The sequence below is a fragment of the Meleagris gallopavo genome, chromosome 14 (assembly GCF_905368555.1).
Source record: "Meleagris gallopavo chromosome 14, MGAL_WU_HG_1.1, whole genome shotgun sequence".
In the NCBI taxonomy this organism is placed as follows: domain Eukaryota; kingdom Metazoa; phylum Chordata; class Aves; order Galliformes; family Phasianidae; genus Meleagris; species Meleagris gallopavo.
Genome location: NC_139417.1, coordinates 10,310,007 through 10,335,777, shown reverse-complemented (window position 1 = coordinate 10,335,777; position 25,771 = coordinate 10,310,007). Strand labels below are relative to the sequence as shown.

The following is a 25,771-nucleotide window of genomic DNA, read 5'->3' as shown; positions in this document are numbered from 1 at the left end:
TCACCGCTCCGCACCGCCCATGCCGCCGAGCCGTCGGGGGCCGGGCTCGAACCCGCGGCCGCCGCGCAGGGCGGGCTCCGAGCCGCGCCCCGGCTGTGGCGGGCGGTCCTTCTGCGCCCGCGGGCAGAGCCCGGGGAGGGCTCCGAGCCGGTAAGCGCCTGGGGGTTGAGGGGGAGGACGCGGAGCGGGTTCCGCCCTGGAGATGGGGATTAAGGCTGTCCATCCTCCTCTACCTCACCCCCCTCCTTCTCCTCCGCCCAGCTGTGTCTGGGGCCTCCCCAGATGTTGAGCAGGAAGGGGATGGATTGCAGTGGGGAAGAGCTGAGGTTGGGCGTCTGGGCGCGTCCTGTGAATGGGAGCAGCGGAAAGCAGCAGGCAGCCCTTAGTCTGAACGGGTGATGGGAGAAGTGATGGGGAAAGATTTGGGGCAGTGCCTGTGCCTTTAGTGGGGTAGGCAAGGGTAGCTGAGTTATAGCAAGAAATGAGATATAAGGACAGGAGAAGGGGGACTGATAACGATTTGGCATGTTTGTATTTTCTTAGAGGATGCTATGGAGTCTGGGCAGATTGTGTGTAGGTAGGTGAGTCTCATAGTACCTCCATGTATGTCAAAAAAAACGGTGCAAGAGGGAACAAAAGTATTCAGATTGGACAGAAGATAGAAGAATTAGCCTGATAGGACAAGGGAAACTTGTTTCAAACTAAAAGGAGGGAGATTTAGATTGGGTATGAGAGAAAGTTTTTTGCAGTACGGGCAATGAGGCACTGGCACAGGCTGCCCAGAGAGGTGGTTGGGTGGTGTTCCATCTCTGCAGACAGCCGAGGTCAGGCTGGATGGGCTCTGAGCACCTGATGGAGCTGACGGGGTCCCTGTGCATTGCAGGGGAGATGGACTAGCTTTTATGAGTCCCTTCCAACTCAAACAATTCCATGATTCTAACTTATTATTGAGGAGTGATTGGCAGCTAGCTGTGTTACACTACACGTGGATTATACCCTTATCTGTACTGCAGAATGATCAGGATATGATGTTCTCCAAGATCATCTCCAGAAATCAGATACTAAAAAGAGTTGGGTTCTGTTGAGCCCCTTGGTCCTCATCACCCCCAGCACGAGATCTGGTGGGCCCAGAACACAGGGTACCCGCAGCACCCTTCACAGCTTTCTGGTTATTCCCAGTGTGGGAGGCAGGATGCCCAACCAGCACTCTGCTGTGAGTGCAGGCCTGGGAAGAGAGATGTGGTTATAGAAGGAGAGATTGTAGAGGAATGAAATAGCGACAGGACAAGGGGAAATGGTTTAGGTTAGATGTTAGGGGAAGATTTTTCACTCAGAGGATGGTGAAGCACTGGAAGACGTTGCCTGGAGAAGCTGTGGAGGCGCCATCCCTGGAGGTGTTCAAGGCCAGGCTGGATGGGGCCCTGAGTAGCCTAATCCCATGGGAGGCAACCAATCCATGGCAGGGAGTTGGAACAAAATGGTCTTTGAGGTCCTTTTCTAGGTTTGGTTTGAAGGTAAAAAATAAGTGCTAGCATCTGAGTCAGTAGAGCATCTAGGATGTTGGGAGTAGGTGGTGATTTGCCTTGAGGTTAGTGGACTGGATAAAATACTGGGAGTTTCCAGTGCCTGATTCATCCTGCTCCTTCTTTCATCATCTCATGAGTTCTGACTTTGTTTTTCAGAAAAATTCCTTGATTCAAGAAAGGCACCATGAAAGGTGAGGAAGCTCGACAGAGGAAAAAAGAGGGCAGAACCAGGAATGGAGAGCGCCCCAGGCACAAGGCAAAGGGCAAGGGTAAACACAGAGAGAGCCGGCTTGGCAGTCAGGAAGCAGAGGATGTCTCTCTGCCTGCCCAGCAGAAGCTGTTGGCTGAGGAGAAAGTGTCCATGGCAAAATCACGGGAAGAGTCAGCCGGTGCGATCTGCCTGCAGGTGCTGCTGCCTTACCTCCTGGCTGGGCTTGGCATGGTCCTGGCAGGCATGGTGTTGGATTATGTTCAGGTAAGGGATGGGAGCTGATTTGATGCACCTGGAGTGGGGCAGGTAAGGATTTGCTCTGGGGATAGTAAGTGAAGAGTGTGTGACAGTTGGGAGCAGACCTTGCCTCCCGTGGCAAAGCAATGCAGAGCTTTATAGCAGCAATGAACACCGGATTATAGACAATTTACAACTGCAGTTAATACCTAGATTATAAATTGCCCTTGTGCTGTAGGTAATTCTGAGTGCCGCGTGCCTTTTGCTAACTTTTGCTAACGTGTTATCTAACCAGTGAGCTGCTGGGTCAGGCTGCCCTGAGCTATCAAATGCAGTGATACTGAAACTGCTGCGCTTGTACTGACAACTTTCACAAATCTGGAGCAGTGTTCTTTTGCTATTAGCCCAGGACTGGTCTCCCTAAGCTAGAGGAGTTGTAGAGGCTTAAGGATGGTGACACAGTGCCCTCAACTGACCTTAGCATGAGCTCAATACCCAGCAGACTTCGACTCCGGAGAACACCAGGGCAAGTCGAGAACCAAGCGGCAGACCTTTGGCCTCCTTAAACAAAGTAAGCATGGTGGTAGTGGGTTAATGTTTGGACTAGATGATCTTAGTGGTCTTTTCCAACCTTAGTGATTCTACGACTATCAGTCTATGACTGTTCTGAGAATTTTGAGCCTTGAGCAGCTGCTTGTCTTGCACGGGTCTGTGACTTTCATTTTTACTTTTCAGAGTGGTTGGACTCGCTCATGCCTTATGGATTTTTGACACTAAGTGCACATTACCTCCCATCATGAGATTGCAGTGAGAAACTGCAGATGGATTTGTGATGTTGGAAGAGTTTTCTTCCTTTAGAGTGTTTTTGTTGGTTTTTTTTTTTTTTCTTGGGAAGGGCTGCACCACTAATTTAAACAGAATGTGAAACAAACCTCTTATTCCTCTGAAACCACAAAAATCTGGTTTCTGTTTTATGCAAATAAAGAGCTCACAAGGAAGCTTCATTTTAGTTCATAGAGCATAGGAAATCAAACCATACAACATCACATTAGAAAAATAGGCCTTTGGCAGTTAGCACAGTGACTTTCCATGGATAAGTACGGACTTGGATGTGTCTCATCAGGGAATCAAAGCCTTTTCTGTGCCTTTTTTTTGCACTGCCACAGCATATGGAGACATGGGATAGGATGAGGTCCCCACCGATGAGTCTGTTTCTGCTTTGGCTGCTCTGAAGCTATCTGTTGGCTGGTTCCTCAAGGTTGGGCTGGTGAGGTATTTATCTGCAGAGAAGGGCAGCAGAGCACATCCCCAGGGTTTGCTATGAAGTGTGGTGCAGCCACAAGGAGCACTTTTTCCCCAACTGGTTGTAATCTCTTTCCGGCTGCTTTGCAATGCACTTCTCAGGCACTGTGCATCTCCTTGCCAGGAAATGTGATACATCTCCTTCCTGGCAATAATGGCGTGGGACTTTAGCAGAGATTCCTTAAATGCGTAATGAAATGATGCAGCGTACAGGCACAGGTCACCTGAACCAATTACCTTTCTGTACACTGATTCATCGGTCGAAGGCTTTTTATGGTGCTTGCTTAGAAACAGAGAGCCGAAGCGTGATAAACTCATAAACCCTGCCATATTGAAGCTTTGGAACAGGTTGTGGTTTATAATGTCGTTTGACTCATTTGGTCTCATTGATATTTCCTTAGCATTAACGTTTCTGCCTCTCAGCCAATCCAGTTGGCAGATATGGTGACATAAGTTATGTGTGTTATCAGACCTTTGGAAACCCATGGCTGCTGCCCAGAGCTTGTCTTTTATTCTTCACTTCCTTAAAGTCTCCAGTTTCTAACCAGATCTGAGCCTTCGTGCCTTTGCTTCCAAGTTCCTGGCTGGCATAAAGGGATCAGGTCTCATGTGGTTGCTACCGGATTTTTATTAACCTCCCTCTTCCAGCTATTGTGGACTTTTTTCAGTTAGATTAGCTGAAGTATACTCCCTGTGTTAGCTTTCAGCTCACCAGACTATTGTTAGGTGGAAGAGGTGCACACACTCGCCAAGCTAGTGAGGTATGGGGTAGACATTTGGGACTGTCTCAAAATCCTACCAGAGTTTCCATTTGTGGCTTCTGTTTCCCACCCTGCTGTGCCATCCCAGTCCGTAGGCTTGGTGCATTGGTTTGTCACATCAGACCAGAAGAAACATCCCAGTGCCTGAGGGTATCCTTAGTTCCTGGTTTATCTACAAGGCAGAAGTGTGCTTTGCTCTGTCCAACCCTGCTAATGTACTTAGCTCTGGGGACCCTGGCGTGGGGCAGAGTCCATGAGTCATTGATCTTTTACATCTCTTTGTAGAGCATCAGGGAAGGGGATAATTAACACAAAATGTGTCAGTAAGGCAGTGCAATTTAAACATTGAATTTGAACTGGCCTGAGAAACTTGATCATGGACACATGCTTTCACTTGTTTGCTTTCAGTAGGGCATGGCTGGGTTTGAACCTACGCTTGAATAGTGAAAAAGCTTAGTTGCCATTCTGCTAAACTGATCTGTACCCTTACATTCTAAGTTGTGCTTTCTGACCTTGTGATCCAGTTAGCTTGCCCAAATTAATTGCTAGAAAGGAGCACCCTGACTTTCCCCTCGTGCTTGACTTCGAGTTGCAGTGTTCACTTCAGTTGTCATTGAGCAGGATACAAATTCCTTGGCCATATGTGGCTGTGGTGCAGCTCTGGTGCTTGGGCTTGTGTCAGCTGTACAACCACAGAGACTGTGGGATGAGACCCCCCCCCTCGATGACAATATCTTCCTGGGAGCATGCAGAATAGGAGTGTTGTGCTGTAGGACGGGAAGGGAGTCCTGCTCACAGCATGCTCCGGAAAAGCGCGCCCTTTCTCTGCCTTGCCTGTGGAGCAGTGAGATTACAGAGCTACCTTAAATAAGCTCTAGCTATGACTCTTATCTTGGCCTTTGCAAACTAGCAGAAAGTTGAAGTGATGACAGCAGATAAGGGTGTTCGCTTTTGAAGCTTATTGGCTGGTTCTCTGGATTTTTTTTTTCTCCCTTGAAAGCCAGTCATTCAGAGGTACAGCTGGCACAGCACGATCGTTTCATCCTGCTGAGAGGTAGAGGGGATGAGGGAGGACGGGGTCTGGAAGGACAGATCCCCTCTCCAGTCTGCTCAGCTGTGCCACTCACCTGCAGATGGGACCTGTGTGATGTTGTCAGCCCAGGAGAAATGTGGACTGGTGTTTTCCTTGACCTTCCTTCACCTTGGCGGAGAGCAAAACGGATCTGGTTGTTAACTCCCCACCTCTTCGGCACTGGGACAGCGAGAAAAGTTCAACGTCGCTTGTGGTGGGAGTGAGGGAAGCAGGGACGGTTTGCAGTGGGTTTGTATATTAAGCTGTCGTATCAAAGGCGAGCTGCAGGCTGACAAGAAATGTAACCTGAGGAGAAAGGACACTGGTGCGTTTGAGCACGCTGAAGGATTCTTGCATGACCTGTCACTCTTTCAGTGCTGTAGCCTGAGCAGGTCTTACTGGTTTTTTACCGAGGTGGTGGGAGCTGAATGGGGTGTGGGCTCGTTTCTATTCGTCCACAGACATCTCTGCGATCTTCTTTTATCTTTTATAATTCCCCCCTGGATATAACTCAGAGAAATAGTGGCCATCGAGTTTGCTGCCACCTGGGCTCAGCCCAGCTGAACCAATTTTGGAGGATACCTTTGCTGCAACCCTCGGGACGTGCTCCTAGGAGGAGGAGAAGATAAAACAGTTTGGCATCGTTGTTGGAGCTTGAGGAAAAACATTGCTTTTGACTCCAGAGCGAGTGACCAGGAAGATCCATGTGATGTCCTGATCTCCCCCATTTGCCCTGCTGAGCATGGGGTAGCAGCGGCTGACCATGGTGGTCACCCAGTTAGAACTGGAGCTGTGCTTTCATGGCCAGAAACTGAGAGGTTTCACCTGCAAGCTAACCAGGTCAGCCAGTGGATTTCTCCCAGAGACGTCGTTCTCCATTGCCTCCCAGATTTTCGTGCCCTTCCTTCTGGCTGGCTTGGGCATGGTAGCTGCTGGGCTCTTGATGGATGTTGTCCAAGTAGGTACATGTGGTTAGGCAGCTTCAGTAGAGAGGGGTGGGCTACCTTGAGTATTTGTGCTGGTTTGTTTTTAATGCGTATGGTCCTGGCAGCCAGTCAGCCCAGTAGGCTTGTTCTGTGCTAGAGGGATGCTGTCTGATATCCTACTAGGTCAGTCCATGGGCAACTTGTGAAGTGGGACAGTAGCATTCAGCTGGTCTGCTTTTAGGTTGGGTGCTCACTGACTGTGGCCAGCTAAACCCTTCAGTGATGACTGATCAGCCTATAGCCAATGCCCCTGTTGGATGATATTCTTTCCCGCAAAAGCGGCTGATACGGAGATCTAGGTCAGGGTTGTTATTAACTACCTCGTTTATGGGCAAGTTTCTGCTTCCAGTTCTTTGCAAACAACCTAATGTAATCTTTGGTCTAGGAGGTATTTAGATACTGGGATGACAGGCATGCCGGCATAAAGAGATAAGCGTTGCCTGCAAACAGAGTGCTTCTTGGCCACGTTGTGAGGTGGGTGTAAATTTGGGGCCACTTACATTGACTTCCAAGGAGATGTGCTGAATTTACGTCGCTGTGCCCACGACCAGAATCTATCTCATCCATCTTCTCTTTGTACCAGTGGCACAAATAGAAATGCAAAATCTGATCTACTTTGGGCATCAAATGCCAGTGGATTTGCAAATCAAAAGGCTGGCAGAGCTTCCCAAGGATATATCCTGCAGTCTGAGTTCACTGGAGTACATTGGATTCTCTGGCATTAGTACCACAGCAGGAGCTAAATATGGACACGGGGGTGTTTGGAAAGACAATACCTTGATGTTCTTTCTTGCACTGGAAGAAATGAAGTTGAATAAAGGAGAATATGAGGAATATCAAAGAAGGGTTAACTGGAGTGGCACAGCTGTTGCTATGCTGTGTTTGTCATCTCCACCTTGTTGTGCAGTGCTTAGGCACAGACCTGTCTTGCAGCATTACAGAAGTTCTCCAACTTCCCAAGATGTTAATTGTTAGCAGTTATCTTTGGCCAGGTATCTCAGGGAAGGATAAAGATGTAGTACAAAGCTGCTCCATACCCTTGACAGGTGAATAGGTCTTTGTTAAGAGAAATCCAATGCACTTGCTGAGAAGTGTGCTCTGTTAAAGTTGTGACTGTATCCGAACTGATGGAAAACATAAGCCTTGTGTTCCTACATTATACATGTTCTTTTAAAATACCAGGGAGCAATCTGCTTTGTGTATTTGCTTGCTAGACTCTTAGAAATGGGGTCATGCAGGAGGCACGATAATAGTAAGTGTATTTTTCTGGTGAAGATGTTTCCAATTATGATTAAATAGAAGCCATCAGTCGATGGATTCAGCTCCCAGAGGAGGGAGCTAGTGCTGTAAGAGTCACAGCATCACTCTGCAGATGGCAGTGAGTGCAGGAGTTTGTGATCTGCCCATTTTCCAGGGGATGATCTGATGGAGGGACGCTTTGCACTGTGTGCAGTCACTCCAAAATATTCTTAGAAAACACCATGTCTGTGGGCAAGCTCAAAGATGGTATCTCATGCGTACGTGTGAGTTTGATGGTGCTGCCCTTGTTTTGTTACTCAGAGATATAGTGGATCTGTGCTGGGAGTCAGACTAGCTCCATCATTTGCAGACTGTTATAAACAGTAGAGCCAAGTGGAAAGCACTTATCTGTGTCCATCAAATGTTACAGGAATTAACCAATTTCTGATCTGTCAAATCAAGAGACACCAAAGCTTGGATCTGGGTCTACCACACCGTAACAAAACCATGCCCAAAGCAATGGCCATTTGCTGTTTCTCAGGTGAGGAGTCTGGTTGAAGTTGGACAACTAGATTTCAAACCAGACAATCCAGGAGAAAGTTTCCATTTCATTCTTCCCTTCCACTGCCATGGGACGCAGTCCAAACTGAAATCACAGGCATAAGACATCCCTATTCTCTGTTGATTAAAGCCCTCGCTTGCGTTTTACAATCCAGGATCTTTTGCTGTTTCTGTTAGGTTGTTCAGGGCGATGGCAAACCTATGAGCTTTCATTGCTACTGCTGTGAGAGGATGGGTGCCCCAGGAAAGGTAACAGAGCATAGCTGGGACTGAGGGCAGCACAAGGACAGACACTGTGCCACATCACTGCTCCTCCTATCAGCCCTGCACAGCAATGGCATGGGGACCTGCTGCTCATCCTGCATTTCTGCAGTCTCTAACACAATGCAGTCCTGGCTACTGTGGTATAAATCATCATTAATATGTCCTCAGGCACTTAGTGAGTCACTAATGAGACTAAAATGGAAACAATTAAACCAGCTTTTTTTTTTTTGTAATTAGTACTGTTATATGCTTTTTTTATTAGTTGTTCAAGGCCTTTCAGTGTAACTATATGTAAGGCAGCATCCCAAAAAACCATACCTCAGATGGTAAGCCTTCTGTTGCGATGAATTTTCCTTGTCTCAAGTCATCATTAACACAAAGACTGGAGCTTACATTAATACGATGAAGTCATGTTGCCCAAAAGTGACCTGTGCATAAAATACAAAGAGTTGAGTTTGTGTCTTTCTTATTTATGTATCTTTTTTTATGTGCAGAACATACATCAGATGTCCCGCATGTTTGTGTATTTTAAGTGATCGGGCTTTTTTGCATTGTGGCTGTGAGCTGTTTGCTCTCCTTTCTTTCAAGAATGTCAAAGATGTGTTTAGATCTTTCTTTATTCCTAATGAAAGAGATAGGGGTGAGGGGGTTTTGTGTCTTTAAGAGATGTCCACCCCTTTTCTCAGGTATTCAAGTACCATGTTAAGAAATTTAAACCAAAGTGTCAGGTAAAGTATCTCTTGTTGTATTGTCTATTATTTACTTTTCATGTTTTGAAATGCTACTTTCCAGGTCACCACTGCCAGGAAATGTGTATCTGTAACAATGTTCGGCCTCTTATCTGCACCCCTGAGGGCTGTCTTGCACCACATGTTTAGGACTGGCTCAGCCCCTCTTTCATTCCTATTGACTCGAAGGATATTAAGTGTTCCCAGCAGGCAGCCACACCACTGCTTCCCACATCTTCCCCTGGCACAGTCCAAGCAAAACACTGCACGTCCTTATGCCCTGAGTACATTTCTCAACAGCCTGATGGGGGGAATGTGTTGACATCTGTTGGGTCTGTCCCACCTCCAGGGGTGGGAAGGGATGTGAAAAAGGTGAACTGAGATCTGTTGTTGGCATTATTTGTCCTTGTGTCAGAATTCAGTATCTTTGTATGAAACCAGCCAGTGACAAATCCAGAATGGATGAAAGGATGTGATCTTTTGCATAATGTGTAGCTAAGCTACAGGATAACATAGGGGCTGGAGGGGTGGGATTAGATGAGTACCTGAAAGAGAAATCATAGAATCATAGAATTGAGGTTGGAAAGACCACCAAGATCATTGAGTGCATCCATCAGCCCATCACCACCATACCACTTGACTACAACACTCAATGCAGCAATCCTTCTAGTGCTGCTAATGGCACAGAAGCCCCCCAGCTCAGGATGCTCAGCAGATCAGATGTCTTGTACGTCTGAATTTGACTGCTGTTGGAGATAAGGATAGATCAGGTGGGTGTTCAGTCTAAATCAATGCAGCTGCTCTTTTTCTCTTGTACATATCTCTGTCTTAGATGTTGGACTGGTTGGTTTTGCTCCACAGTGAGCTGCTTTGTTCTGCAGTCCCATCCCAATGTGAGCCTCTTTGGCAGCAGTGTGACTTTGCAACATCCTTGAATGCACAGGGAGTAAATGAGCTCTACTGAAAGGCACTGCACGGTAGATGTGCTAGAGAAGATGTATGTTAGTCAGAAGAATTTCTTAAGGCTTCTGATCGTCTCTGGTGTTGCAGCTGATTCAGGAGTTTGTATAGTTCAGCTTCAGAGAAGCAATGATTATCCAACGGTTTGGGATTATAGGATATCTTAATTCAAAATCCTTTTTCCAGCTATGCTGAGAGCGTGCATGTAACAGGAAGATTTAGGAACTGCCAGTGGAGAGGAACTGCAAAAAAGACTTTCACTCCCACCAGCGGCCTTAGATGCTTAGTGAGAGATTTGGTAAGGAAAGGCAGACACGGCTTCTTGCCATCAGATCATTTCCAGATCTGTGTTTATTCTCATGAACCTGGATAGCAACGTGCATTACTAGTGAATCTCGTGTCAGTACAAAGGATGGAGGGCTGCTGTATTTTGTTTGGCTTGTCACCCTTCATTATTTTTCATGTTGTTCCTGGCTAATATTACAAAGACACTTTTTAAATGCGTGGCTTTCCAAAATCTGCTGCTTCCCCCAGGAAGAAGTTTCCTACCCTATCAGGAGACATGACGACCATGCATGAGATCAGAAAGAACACTAAAAATTGCTTCTTTCATTCCCAAAATGCAACATCTGCCCAGGTGTGCAGAGCAGACACCTACAGGGCGTGCAGTGAGAGGGGAACCCACTCCCCGTTGAAACAGCACTGAAGTTGTCTGCATAACTGAGATTGTTTCTATCCCTTTCTCCCTTTCTAGCACTGGGAGGTGTTTCGGACGATTACAGAAGTTTTTATCCTGGTTCCTGCCTTGGTTGGCCTGAAGGGTAATCTTGAGATGACACTGGCATCCAGGCTCTCTACTGCTGTGAGTGCTCACAAGGTGGTGGGTGGTGGTGGTGGCTGGGGAGGGAGAGCAGTCATCAGGAGGTGCTGCTTTTATGTAACCCATTGTGTATGAGACAAGTCAATGTTTGCAAAGTAGAAACCAGTGATCTGTGAGTATTAAAATAATACATTTGCCCTCATTTTGTAAATGGAGCGTAGAATTTCTGTCTGTTTTGAAGGTGAATTAATCCCTGTGTGGCCAGTTGCTGATATCTGGATCCTTGTGACACATAAATGGGATAGAGCCAGAGATCTGCCATTGTCAGCTTTGGGATTTGGTTACTTTTCTGCAGCTAGTGACCTGAACAGGAAGAAACCGCTGTCAACAGCCACCTGTACCCCAGGGGTACAGGTTTTCAGAGTGTCTCTCTTGACTCCTAGGCTAATACTGGACAGATGGATGATGCTCAGAAGCAGTGGAAAATGGCCACCTGCAATTTAGCCCTTATCCAGGTGAGTCACTAAAGCTGGGAGAGGAAGAAAGCCTTTTTTGATTGTTGTGTCATGGTCTGACAGCATCTATTCCCATCAGTTCTGGGTCCAGATCTGTTGATTTGGGGCAGATATTCTCAACAGAGCCTAGCAGAGCCTGGGACTTGGCCTCCAATAAAACTCTGAATATCCCTAGAGCTTGTGATTCAGAGGCAAAACAGATCCAGACGTTCATTGCCTTTGTGGACAAACTGGAATAATGAAAAACCTCCTTTTGCAGGGAGAGCTGCAGCACAGTCCCTGTTTCACAGCCACCCCTGGATAAAGCCTGTCATTTCCAGGCAGTGTTTGGGAGTCAGCCTTGGGCAGGAGGGGAGAGATGAGAGAACCGAGCTCTTTCTGCTTGTTGCAATCCAGCAACCAGCCCAGAACGTTTCACGTGGAAGGCTAGAGTGCTTGCAGCATGTGTCTGTGTGCTTTCCCTTATCTCCTTCCACAGCTTTCAGCTTGCTGGGAGTGCTGTGTTGATGAGGAGCCCATTTCTGTGCTGACCAGAGCTATTCCTCTGCTGATGGACTCGGTGTCCTTTGCTGAGGTGTTATCTGCCCTTTACAGTCCTGCACCGTTTTTCTCCAAACTTCGTCAGGATTCTTTCTGACTGTAGCAGAGCCTCACAGGGATGCTGCTTAAATACACAAGCAATCAGCATTTCTGCAAGATTTTGTGTGCCTTCCTTGCTGTGCAGAAACACTGCGGTTGCACAGAGATGGGCAGCAGATACAGCTGATTGCTCACCTGCTCACCACTTGTTCTTTGGCCTGCAGGTCCAGGCCACGGTGGTGGGACTCCTGGCTGCCGTTGCTGCTGTCATCCTGGGAGCCATCTCCAAGGGCTCTGTGGAGCTGAGCCAGGCAGCCGTGCTGTGTGCCAGCAGTGTGACCACAGCCTTCATCGCTGCACTTTCCCTCGGTGAGTCATTTTGGTTTCTCAGATCCAACATGGTGCAGAAAATCTGTCCCATCTGTCCTGCTGGCTCAACTGCAATCTGAGTTCTGTCTAGCATGGGGATGAGGTGTGTGTGGAGCATTAGTCCCCTGCCCATTGCTTTTAATTGTTCTGCACCCTGTCCTCGCTTCTCATCTCCTGGGATCTATTTGCTGGGCCCTTGACCTCCACAGCAGCAGTGTTACCTGATATGCACAAAAACATGATATGTGTATATAAATATGTTGTGGCAAGTTGGGGGTTGGGCTCTTCTCCTGGTTAACAGCAATAGAACAAGAGGGAATGGCCTCAAGTTGCACCGGGGAGGTTCAGGTTGGATATTACTTATCCAGAAGTATAGTGAGGTATTGGAACAGGCTGCTCAGGGAATGATGGAGTCACTGTCTTGGAGCTGTTCAGGATCCGTGTGGACATGGCACTGAGGGACGTGGTTCAGTGGGCAATATTGGTGGTAGGAGGATGGTTGGACTGGATGATCTTGGAGGTCCTTTCTAACCTTAATGATTCTGTGGGTGGGTGAATTCACATGCACATGCTGTCTCAGTTTGGCTTTAGTGGCACGTTAGCCATCTGCACTGTGCTTTTCCAGAGGGGGGATACACTGATGCCGTGCACAGAGCTGAATATTGAGTCCGTTTGCTAGCAAACAGCTCCAGACCATGCTCAGGATGGACAGCAGAGGGTTGTGGCGGCCCCTGAACCCTGGCTGACCCTGCCTGTAGGGTGGGCTGGATGGGGAGGAGCTGCTCTGATCGTTGAAGATCATTTTGTGGGTCTGCCATGTGAGGGCAGCATGACACTCTGAATGGGGGGAACTGGCGGGTTGGGTACCATGCGTTTTCCGAGGAAAAGGGACAAATTAGAGCAAGTGCATGTCCTGGAGAGGGAGTCAAAGGGTGATTGTAGATGCTTTTAACGAGGAACACTGCATGAAGCAGTCGTTAAAAACAGCCAGCATTTGTCTGCTCTCTGGACTTGGTCACAGTGTGGGTGTGTGTGATGGGAAGCTGGTGGGTCTGTGGCCAGGGAGGGATGGAGGCGTTCAAGGCCAGGTTGGAATGGGGCCCTGGCAGCCTGATGTGGGGGTGGCAACCAGCCCACGACAAGGGGTTGGAACTGAATGATCTTTAAGATCTTCTCCAACATAAGCATTCTGTGCACCAGAGGCTCTGGGCTGTGGGGGCTCAGTCTGATGACTGGTCTGAAAGGCTGAGTCAGGCTTTTCCTAACTTAAAAAAGCTTGCTTCTCTTTGGTGGTATGGTTGAAACTCTCCGAAATGATGGTCTAATAAGGAAAATATATTTGTGCTGTGGAATCCTGAGCAGGAGATGGCACCAGGAGACTGCTGCGTGCCTGCTGTGTGCTTATCTATGAGTGTGCTTCATGCCTGGTCCTGCTTCAAGGCAGCAGAGATTAGGCTGCTCAGGAGGGGAGCTGCTGCATTTGGGCTGCCTGCTAGTATCTCCTTTGATCCTGGAATTTGCCTGTGTGCCTGTGGGCCTTTGGTGAACTTCATAAGGGCAGAGTGATGCCCTTCAGACTGGTGAAAGCAAGAAGATGAATTCCTGGCTATAGCTGCTCAGTACGACTATGGGCAATCTGCTGCTTGCTTTTTCCAAACCCCACGTCCCTCTAGGAGCCGAATAGCAGTTCCAAGGTGAAAGACAGCAGGTTGCTCCCTCTGATGCCTGCTCTATGTCTTCTTTAGGTCTGGTGATGATTGGCGTGATCATCGGAGCCAGGAAAGTTGGGATCAACCCAGACAACATCGCCACACCCATAGCAGCAAGCCTTGGAGACCTGATAACCCTTTCCCTGCTGGCAGGAATCAGCAGTACGCTCTTCAAGTACATAGGTACTGAGTCCTTATTGAATTATTGGAGGGTACTTCACCATTTCTGGAATGTTTCAGAGTTAAGGTTCTTATGCCACAGAGGTGAGAAAATGACCACAAATATTTTTTCAAGGCACTCTTTCAGTTGCAAACAGGAAGGCAGAGACGAAGAGACAGAACTGGGAATTCTCAAAGATGTGACCAACACTTATTGTATTGCTTTAGAGCAGGAGGTTGACATGTGACATTGACTTTTCCTGCATCTGTCACAAGTCCAGCATAACTGCTTTCTGCGTGGCTTGTAGCAAGCCCTTCCTCACAAAGCTGCTTCAGGGTCTTGGTACTTGTAAGAATATTTTCCTATCTTATGTGGGGAGTCATGGGTGAATGAGGTAAAATCATGTTGGAGTTGGGGAGATCGTGTGTCGTGCTCCCAGGACTCTACAGGAGTCGTGGCTGTGAGGTTGGCTGTGCTGATAGTTGGCAGAGGCTTGGGCACCTGTTGTTGCTGAAAAGCTCAAAACATGTTGCAGCTTGGTGATATGTGCTTGTGAAGTGCTCAGCTATTTACCATGAGCATAACCTAGAAGAGGAACAGGAAAATAAAAAGATCCAGCAAGCTTGATACCATTTGAAATCTAAACTGTTGCTTCAGCCTCTGAGCAGAAGCAGCACAGCAGCTGTTCCCAGTTTGCATAACTCCTTCCATGTGCCACTGAGTGAGGGAGCACACATTGCAGGGAGAGGCCCATGGATCACTTCTACCCAGCTCTCCTTGAGCTTCAGAGGTGCACTTTTTTTATTAGGGTTTTTCCATGATGCCATCACGCTGCCCCATGAGGTTAATTTGTCTTTCCATCGCTGTGCTTCTGATAATATCTCCCAGGGAGCACATGGCAGAACAACACGATAACCTCTGTGACTGTAACCAGAGAAGCATCTGTGATGTTTTCAGAGTAATTTAAATAGTTTCAGCCTCTTGATACGAGTAATACAGTGCATGCAGACACCTGGCTGTTGAGAGTAGGAAAGGAGGCAGGTAGAAGGAAGGCAGCATTGTTGGTAGTTGAATAAATCCATTTCCCTCCCCAGTGTGTAGTAATTAATTACTCCAAACAACAAGAGTGGGGTAGGAGACCCAGCACAGCAGCTAAATGTCCTACAACCCATCCATCCTAAATGACTCCAGGTGTGTAAGTGCACTGACAAGACAGCGGCCAGAAGTGGTTGCATTTCAGCGCTGACTAAAGCCACATTTAAAGAGCACATCTCTTTATGTAAGAGCCCTTGATCTGGGGAAGATATCATCAAATCAATGCTGCTCAGGTAGCCCAAGGCCCTGGCTGTGTCGTTTCAAAAAATGCACGCTTAGAGCCTGCAGTCTCCCAGATTACCTGCAAAGTCTGTGTTACAGCCTGCTGGCGTTGGCCTCGGCACAGAGACCAGATGGAGAGCTTTGTTGAAGAAACATTTTTATATCAAAAGGTTTGGCATCATCCCCATTGCTTGAAGGTGTTTCTCATGCTTCTGAGTCATGTTTATTTTCTTTTAGTGCTGTGCACACATTTATTTTTTAATTTATTTGCTTCTAAAGGTCACTCCAAGGTTATGGCCCTACTGAATGGAAAAAGCTCCTAATGAAAACATATGTAAGCTAGAATGAAATAAACTCTGGATCTTAATTGGCTTTTGCATTCAAGAGAGCATTTGTCCCCATAAAGCAGGCCAGCTGCTTGCTGTGAGTGCTAGCTTATCACCAAAGGTATCTATTAGTTCTTGTTTTAGGTGAAGGCATGAGCTGTCTTAAATGTGGTACAGCTTGCACACAGGAGAGATCTCTCCTCGCCCTGCTGTTTGAATTGTACCCTGAAGCCAGAAAGCTTGTAACTTTTTGTCTTGCTTAGTTAGAGATGAGGTTGGAGACTTGCTCATCTTCAAACATAGCTTGCTTTGAATCCTGCTGATTTTCAAATAACATCCTCTAGCAGTAGTTTCAGAGGTTAATTATGGATTTCTGTGGTGTAGTGAAGTGGTCATGTGGGGGGCATCTTGGTTCATGTGATTTTTCTGTTAACAATTCTCAGTCTGAGCCAGAGCCCTGCTGCCTTTCTTCCAGACTTTACTCAATACGATTTTGGCAACCTGTGAAGCCAGGAGTGTTTGATTCAAGATCTCTTTTCCTTGCCAGATATGAAATACCTTTCACCTCTGATCTGTGCCGTCTTCATTATCATGATCCCTCTCTGGGTTGCTATTGCCAAGCAAAGTCCTTCCCTTGCTGAAGTTCTGAAGTCTGGATGGCAGCCTGTCATTGTTGCAATGAGCATCAGCAGGTAAGGCAACACACTGCTTCCCCAAACTCACACGAGTGGGCTGCAGGGAGATCCCGTGTTCGTGTAGAAAGTCATAGAAAGGAAAACTGGAGGGAACAGCAGAAGTTATTTATCCAGTGCTTCTCAGCCATTGGTGGCCCTCCAACAGGCTGTTAGAATGGAGGTATGGAGCTCCCAGATGACTGGGAGTCATCAGTTTAAATTGCTCTCATGCATTTACATATCATGTATTCCAGCCGGGAAACCTAAAAGCTTGATGATGACCATCACAAACAGTCAGACTTCAGCCTTATCTTTATCCAGCTGTAAATGAAGACTGGTTCATTCCCCCCCCCCCATGCTATGTCATTCAGACCCAGCTGAGATCTGAGAGAGTTTTAAAACCCTGCTAAGATCAGTCTAGAGGTTTGGCAAGGATGATAAAGCTTACCTGACTAGTATCGGTTTTGCTCAAGGAGAGGCTCCTGATCTCCTTATGCCATGAACAAAAAATGCAAGACTATCTATCAGTAAAAACATATGTAAAAGGAGTAAATATCTGCTATAGGGAATGTTCCAGCACTGGCAATGGGGAGGAAGCAGTAACTCACCTCAGTGTGCTGTTTTCACAGCATAGCAATTGCCCTGGGGAAGAAACTGATCCACCTTCTTTGCCTGTCCTTTTTTTAACAGCATTGGTGGGCTCATCTTGGACAAAACTGTAACTGACCCAAACTTTGAAGGCATGGCAGTTTTCACACCTGTGATTAATGGTAGGTTGGACATTATAATCATAAAACACACGCATGTCTTTATTTATTCCTCCCCCTTCTTCTCAAGGGTTATGCTATCCACTGTTGCCCCTACACAGAGGTCCGTGTTCAAGTCCCTCTCCCATCACCAGTGCAAGTGAAGCTACTGGTTCCCATTACATCCCTACTTATTTGTATTTTGAAGCATCTCTGGTGCAAAATAGCAGGCAGGTCTGAAAAATGATAGAGCTGTTGAAAAGATTAACAGCATCTGATGGATATCTGTGATAGCAGTGCTGACACCTTCACTTTCATAATATCATACCTGCTACAGATGTCACAATAAATCTATTTACTATGTCTCTCTCCACTCAGCAATTTGAGCTGTGCAATCATTGCCATTACAGATTGTTGATCAAGATTAATATATTAAGATTATAGATATGTGTGTGTATGTATACAAGATGATGTATATATAAATATATTTGGTGTGTATATTTATATTTGTATGAAGCCTCACAATTCTCTTATACACACATGAATGCATACCTATAAACTACCAGGGATCCTGGCCTCTCAGAGGATCCATTGGGCTGTTTTTCTGCCATTACAATGTTTCTTGTAGACCCATTCCAGGGAAAACCCACATTCCTAGGGAAGGCTTAGCCTCGTGCCACTGCCAAAGCACAGTGTCCTTGCAATGTCAGAGGGTGTCACCCAGCTGTCACCTTCTGGATCTGCATGAAGACAGACGCCTTGCTGACAATCTCTTTCCAGCATGGTTAGCCAAAGAGCTTGATTAAGAAAGTACGTCAACAGCAGTTCTGCTGAACAATGGCTGACCCAGACACCAGTGTGTGGGGTTGGGTGGACCGTTTGGCAGAGCTGCTCTCAGTTACGTAGTGCTCTGTGTTTTTGTACAGGTAGTTCTGTGCTTTCCATGTGCAGGGAAATCTTGCAAAGAAGGAAAGCTCCCGTCCTTCAATTCCACTCAGGTCAATCTTACGTTTAACAATGGGGTATTTCCTTCTGCAAGGCAGGGAAAATGTGAGAAGCCTGTAGAATCTGGCTCACTGTTAATTTTCTGTGTCATTTCTACCCTGCACACACTCAGGGTGGTGGAGATTTGCTCCACAGATCATCAACCCTCTATTTTCTGCTGAAAAAATATAGCAGCATTTTCATGTTTGCTGGAATTAATCAATCTGGAAGGAATTAATTGCCTTTTAACTACCTAACATATTTGGGCTCTGATTCATTCTCGTATGATTTCTTCTCATTTGACAAGTGCGTCAGATGCCTTTAGTCAGACACATAATCATTCTCCATGTTTGTTGTCTTTTAAACAACAATGGTTCTCTGGCTGAGTAAATCCAAGAGGTGACCGTGAGCGGCAGCTGCCACTGCCTGCACTGCTTTCCCCAGGTGTTGCTCACAGACTGCATCAAACCAGGTGCAATTGCATCATCTTCAGAAGCCACGTTGCATCTGCTGCTGGTGCTGGGAAGCCAGGGAAAATGTTTCCAATAAAGCATTCAGAAGGAGATGGTCACTGGAGCCTTCTTGATTTTTAAAAGCTGTTCCTGCCAGGTGAATAGCACAGCATCACCATGACAAGTGGGATCAGATTTTCCCCTTCTCTCACTGCTGTTCCCAGAGAGTTTGTAAGTGAATGACACATCTTAAGCTAAGTTTGAGGCTGGATTTTCTGCTGCAGTACAAGTGGTTTACAGGTTTACTCTGTTCTGTCCTCATAGGTGTTGGAGGGAATCTGGTCGCCATCCAGGCCAGCCGTATTTCCACATTCCTACATTTCTGGAGCATGCCTGGAGTTTTGCCATACAAGATGAGGCAGAATTGGCCCAATCCATGCACCACATTCTTCTCATCAGGTAGACCTTGAAACCTAGGTGTCCATGTCTCAAGGCCCATCATCACAGATAGCTCCTTTATCCAGCCTGGTTGGAGAAGGACTAGGTGGGTTTCAAAGGCAGAACTCCCTTTCTCCCTTGCAGGGAAGATCCTCAGATTGGAGAGCAACATCTGTGCAGTAGGAGCTTGGAAAGAAAGCTTTTCTGTGTACTTAGAATCATGGAATCATTAAGGTTGGAAAAGACCTCTAAGGTCATTAAGTCCAACCATTAACCATCAACCCATACTTGCTCCCTAACATGTAAGAAACTGCTTTTCAGGGAGCACTTAAAGTAATTGAAAAGGAATCCCCAAATGTTATCTGACAGAAGGTTGTTTTACCCATGGCCAGCCTAGAGCCATTAAGTGTGGAAAGGGGAGCGAATAGAGCATAACTTTGCTGAAAATCAACAATTCCTCCATCTTCACTAATTGATAAACCTAAGCATTGGCAAAAGTGGATTTCAGTGTGTTGTCCTTTCAGATTTCAGGTTCCCCTTGATTTTCCCTGCTAGGTAGGGAGTTACTGCTGGAGCAGACTAAAAACTGGGGAAGTGGGCTGCAGTAAGACAGCAGGATCAGTGGGAGGCAGAGAGCTGCTGAAGAGGAGTATGTGAAAGATGTAGAGTGAGAGGATCAGCATGGAGCACGCACAGTTTTCAGTGACAGACAGAACTGCTGGGTTGATGCTGCAGATGCTCTAAATTGCTGCAAAGGCGTTAGCAATGCGTCTGGTGGGAGGGGACTGCCCCAACTCTGCCTGTCACCACTACATCACGCAGCTGTGTTCTGTCCTCTTCCCACCATCTGCAGCTGCTGCGATCACAGTTTGTCTGTTCTCTGCAGAGGTGAATTCCAAGTCAGCCCGAGTCCTGTTCCTCCTGGTTGTCCCAGGGCACCTCGTGTTCCTCTACACCATCCACCTGCTGCAAGGAGGCCACACATCTCTGTCCTTCACCTTTGTGATGTTTTATCTGACTGCTGCTTTGCTGCAGGTAAGCCCCAAACTCCTATCCAAAAAATACCACGAAAACAAAACATTCTTAGCTGGACAGGTTGAGACAGGCAGCTAGCAATGACCCTGCTTCCGTTCATTTTGGCTGTAGCATCTCTATCTTCTGTATATCCAGTAATACTTCACCCAAATTGCAAAGGTCTCATTTTCCCATAGGTGTGCAACTACCTCTAAGTGAGGGATTAGAGATGAGATAAGATGAGGAACAAATTACCATCATAAGCTGAGCTGCATTAAGCAGGGAAACATAGCAAGAAGGTACCTTTTGCTGTATGCTGTACCTTTTTAACCATATTCACTCCTCGAGTTTCTAAGCCCCGGTTATTCCTAGGCTGTGACTGGTCATCCCAGTAAGGAGCAATTGGGAGGCTATGAGCCCCAGCCAGCAGGTTTCCTCGCTCATTTTGAAACCAGTTTTACAGATCACAGTAAAGACACGGGGATCCCTCTGGACAGGGCCAAATGTGTCAGTAGTGAAGGGAAAGCCCAGCCCTGGGAAGCTCTCTGAAAGCGAAGGTTCTGGGTCAGCAATGGACAGTTATCCAATTTGTTCTGCCTGTTCCCTTTCACTGTTTTCACTGCTCTGTAAACTTTGCCGTCTCATTCAGAAATGCATGTGTCACAGAGTCACAGAGGCTCTGGCTTTGTTTGCCCTTTTAAATCAGTGATTCATTAGGTTGCAGGGCGAGGTAACTGGCTTCTCGCTTTGCCTTACAAACAGTTGTGCGTCCACGGGTAAATTCCTTGCATGTGTAAACAATCAGTTTTTCTTGACCTTTGCACAACCCTAAGCCCAGCACCACAGCTGTAGTTGAAAAGGAAAATATTTATTCTTTTCTTTATTCACTGAGGTTACTCCTCAACCAAAGCCAAGTGTGAAAATAGGCTGAATAAATGACAGAGTAAAGAGCAGAATCCCAGCAACGCCACTGACCCAGGAAGACTCCCAGGGAACCCAGAATGCGCTCAGCCTGGTTCATTCTTTCTCTCCATTAGAATTTATAAATGCAACCAGAAAGAATGAGAGGGGGAAGTTTGGGTCAACTGGAAGAAGCCCAGAGAGAAAGATCAGAGGCCCAGAAAATATGACCTCAGAATTGAATGGAGTGGGGTTAGCTGGTCTAAAGAAGAGAGGCTTGGGAAAAATCTGGTAACAGCCTTTGTTTAAACTGCTGAGTTTCTGTAGGAAGAGACAGATTAATGTTTTCTCTGTGGTCACTGGGAACAAAACATGACATTGTAGATCTCAAATGTAAGGAGGACTATATAAAACCCTTTAGTTTCTATCCTGCTTTAGTTTCTGTGATTCTGCTTATTTAATTTGCACCCTCTGTCTCTCCTCCTACCTTTCCCTTAGAACTGCCACCTCTGTCTTTGGTTCCTATTTGGTTGTGATCTCCTATGGAGGGACTGCAGAAGTGGACTGCAAACTTTCTCTCTCCCCTCTTAATTCAATTAACTAGACGGTCTTTAATCTTTAAGTATTTTTTTTTCCTCCATCTGTTTATCAGAATCAGGAGCTAAATAGGAATTAAAAGAAATTGCAGCAAAGATTTTGAAATTGTTGAGATGAAAAAAAGAAATGTTTTTCTCTTTTTAACGTGTCAGTGCTGCTTGGGATAACTTTGATGTAAAAACTGCCTCAAACTCCCGTTGTCTATTGAGATTAGGCAAAACAAAGTAGATGAGATCTGAATTTCTAATGGGAAAAAAAAGGAAGATGAGGAGAAAATAATCTGGCCACAAATGTATACTTTGAGTTTGCATGCATTTTTGCAGCAGTCCTGTTCCTGCTGGAGTGAATAGGAGCATTCATGGTATGGGAAGTGAGAACTGTGCATTTGAGAGATGTTTTTGGTGTTGACAGACTCCTGTTTTTGGCCCATGCAATGCTGATGAACAGTTGACTTGTGGTCCTCGCACCAGGACAGTTGTCAGGGGGCTGTGGCACCATGGGTGATACTGGGCAATGCAGTGCCCAAGGGCATGAACCAGTAGGGTTTGCAGGGATGCCAAAGCCAACTATACCCACATGATGCAACTCCGTCCTGCAGAGAAACACTGATCCTCTGGTGAGGTGGAGACCTCTTAGAGATGCTCATTAGCTCCGGCACAGTTGCTGTGGTCATGTCATTTTGACCATGGCTACTACATTTTGCCTGTGAGCTGACGGAGGCTGTGCGTTGTTTTCTTGTTACTCACACTAGTGCCTGTGTTGCCTCTCCAGGTGGGAATCCTGCTCTATGTGGCCGACCTCATTGTGCGCCTGATGTGGAGGAAGGCGTTGGATCCTGATAATTTCTCCATCCCCTACCTCACTGCCCTGGGGGATCTCCTGGCACTGGATTCCTTGCCGTCTGTTTCCGTCTGGTTTGGCTCATTCACGGTGCAGACATGAACCTGGGCAACTGAAGGACTGCGTGCTGCTCCATGTCACTGATTTGACACGGCACAATTCTCTGGGACATTGGAGGCTGGGTTGGACCCCACCGCCTTGCCTCTCCTCCCCATCGTGCCTTAAGCTGGGCTTGCCCGTCCGGAGGAGTCAGCACCCCCAGTCACCATTGCATGTGAGCAAGCTGGTTTTAAGCAGCACCCACTGCTCACATCTGCACCCAGCCAGTGCAGCATTAAGGAGAATTTGGTCCCGTATGGTGATGAGCATTTTGATTGGCTTCAGTCCCCAGCACCAAGGCAGCCTGCAGGGCCACTCTAAAGCCTGCTGAATTGGCTGCGTCCGATCCTGTGAGTCCACGTCACATCTCCGTCCAAATCTCATTCACAGTCCAAATAGTTCATTCACCCCTTTTCTCTCCCTGGAGGAGGAGAGCACCCTGGTCTTTAAACTTTTCCCCTCTCCATCACTCAGACATACGGGCTGTGAGCCCTGCTGGCTCCTGGTGGGAGGATACAGAGACAGCTCCTACCTGCACAGCACCATTGCTGCTGTCTGACCAGCTGGATTGATTGTGTTTTGGGAGCAGGAGCTTTGGGTTTGTTTTTACGGTTTATGAAATGTCCATTAGTTAAAATGTTTTTAGAAACGCGCACACACAAATAAAGTGGTTAAAAAATGCCATATAGTGGATTTAGGGCTGTTTTTACCTTGCTGTGGCTCTACCTGTTTGTAGTTCAGACTTGGCGGGTAGAACTTTCAGTATCTAAAAGGGAGCTATAAGAAAAAAGGGGACAGACTCTTGAGTGGGGTCTCGTAGGACAAGGTAAATGGCTTCAGACTCAATGAGGGGACATTTAGATTGGATATAAGAAAAAGTTTTTTGCAGTAGGACACTGACACAGTGGTGGATGTCCCATCTGTGAAGATACTCCAGATCAGACTGGAGGGGCTCAGCACCTGATGGAGCCGTAGCTGTCCATATGCATTGCAGGGATTGGATCAGATGGTCTTCAAAGGTCCCTTCCCACTCCAATGATTATATGATTCTATCTCTTCCAGTCAGTGTTGGACAACACAATTCTAATAGGACTTCAGCAAAATTGGTGTTTCCTAACCAACGATGGACTTTGGCAGTAAATGTTTCAGGTTAGAATTAAAGCTTATTCCGTCTCCACCCTCACCATCTATCCTTTGCACAATCAATTTGGGACCTGTGTGTGTATATAAGGATGGGAATTCGGCTGAGGTCTCTGCATCCTCACTGCAGGGTGGCTATTGTGTGTTCCCAGCAATGTTCTGGGGTGGCCCATGGGGCTGAGGGCAGTCAATTCTCACTGAAATCAAAGCAGCAATAGCTTCTTCCAAGATGCTTAGGAGTTGGGAGTTGACGATGTGGATCAAACTCCACTGGACTTCGCCTATAATAATAACCTGCATTTGTGTGTTTTGGGAGCAGGGAAATGAGAAGGTCAAGGCCCCTTGCTTAAGGCCCTGCCAGCTCTTCAGTACTTGGGATTGCTGTGTTAGGTGACTGCTGGATGTGGGTGTTCCTTTGCTCCTGCTGCAGGGCTGGGGTCTTGCACAGGGGTGACCTCAGTGCTGGGACACTCAGCAAGGGGAGAAGCATTCTCTGGACAAGAATAAGCTGTTACCTTTCCCAGCCTCCTGAAGGGTAAATAACCCTACATCAACTGAGCCGGGGAACATGTTTGCAGCAGCTCTGTGGAAGGGAGGTGTCAGAGTTTGGGGCACCTTCTCCCCCTTTCTCTCTCCCCACTGCCTGTCAGCCCCAAGCACGCAGCTGCACTGAGTGGCTGGGGGGCTCGCAGGGGTAGCACAGAAAGCATCTGATTGCCAATCTCACTGTGAGGGAGCTGCACTAAGAGATACATATTTTAATAACTTGAGCTTAGCACTTTTATTTTGTGCACCTTTTTTAGCTTCAATCTGGTGCTGGCTGGAGCAGCCCTGGCAAATGACTTCTGCCCCATGTTTCTCTTCCCCACTCTGCTGCTTGTCCCTGCTGCTTTGGAGAGGTCCTCTCCGGCCTTGATGCTTTTGCAGCGGATGTGAATAGGGCAAGGCTGGGCTGCAGATCCTCCCAGCCCTCTGCAGGCTCTCAGGCACTCTCCTTCAAGAGCACAGCTTTGCCCATGCCCCCTCCAGTCCCTCAAATGCCCCTAACCAGAGCAGTGCAGTGATCTGGTCATGCTCCTCAAGCATCAGTCCCCATTACCCAACACATGGCCTGTCCTAAAGCCCTGACACTGGGTTGTCCCTCATTGGGTGATTCCTGGGCAGAGAGCTCTGTGTGTTGTGGTTTTAACTGTTGACAGAAGGCACAGTCAGGAACATGTAATGGGGGCCATCTGTGCCCTACTTGTGCTACTTAGCTGGGCTGGGGGGAACCCATGTTGGGCTTAGGACAGAGATGCTGGTGCTGGAACCTGGGGTGGGTGCATCGCAGGGGCTCTGTTCTCTGGGCAGTACTCAGTGGGCAGCCAATATCAGTCCTGTGTCTGTACTCAGTGTGGGGAGCACGCTTAAAATTGCTTCCAGCTTCAAGACCAGTGACATAACCAAAGGAAATGGTTTTAATAAAAGGGTCAGTTTTTTTCTTCCTTTTTTCCCCCTTTTCAGGGGCAGCAAAAGACCAGTTATTTGGCCATGCAGAGACTGTTTACACTTTTTCCTTTCTCCTTTTCTCCTTTTGCTGATGCAAATGAGAAAGGGCACTCGCTGACAAAGGCTGTATGGTACCCTGGAGCAGAGCTTGGAACAGTGCTCCTGAAACTGCACCTGAGACTGCTTTTTCCATGCTGAGCATGCAGCGATGGGCAGCCCTGCTGAGACTGCAAAGGTAGTCAAGTATTTCCCTCCCATTCAAGGCAGAGGTTTGGTGTTAAATGCCTGCAGGATCCTCCGCTTTTAAAGCCTTCAGTAAATCCCAGCAGGCCCTGCCTCGCTTTGTGCTACCTGGGGTGTTTGCCAGGTTATTTCACTAGGGGGGTGTTGCTTCCCTCCATGAAATTCACACAGCTTCAGAGCAGAGTTGTGTGGGTAGCAGAGCTCAGGCACAGAACGGCCATTTCAGAGTGATTTCTGCCTTTCATCTAACCCAACAGGAAAGTCTCAGCTGTTGTGTCTGTGTCATCAATGTGTCCAGGGTTGGGCTGGGCTGTGCCTCCCCATCACTCCTAAGAACTCTGAGCTGACAGTGACCTTTATTTTTGTCTATTCCTCAATGACTCCCAAATAAGCAAATGCCTTTAATAGGAGGCAAGGCAAGAGAGGATTTACCTTTGCCTCACTGTCTCTATCCTCATACAGTATTTTTCCAGGAAAAAACCCTACTTCTTCAGGACACGGCATCCTCACCAGC

At 47.1% G+C, this 25,771-nt stretch overlaps 1 protein-coding gene across 1 annotated transcript; it reads left to right on the top strand.

The window, feature by feature from the left end:
• On the top strand, positions 1-23,070 carry SLC41A3 (solute carrier family 41 member 3). The gene is given in 12 exon segments (XM_085235729.1): positions 1-150; positions 1,683-2,001; positions 10,602-10,709; positions 11,111-11,182; positions 11,986-12,130; positions 13,876-14,022; positions 16,190-16,334; positions 17,007-17,086; positions 18,823-18,957; positions 19,823-19,971; positions 22,219-22,324; positions 22,327-23,070. Coding segments are annotated over 11 exon segments (1,455 nt in total). The 5' UTR covers positions 1-150; positions 1,683-1,710; the 3' UTR covers positions 22,404-23,070.
• The last annotated feature ends 2,701 nt before the right edge of the window (positions 23,071-25,771 follow it).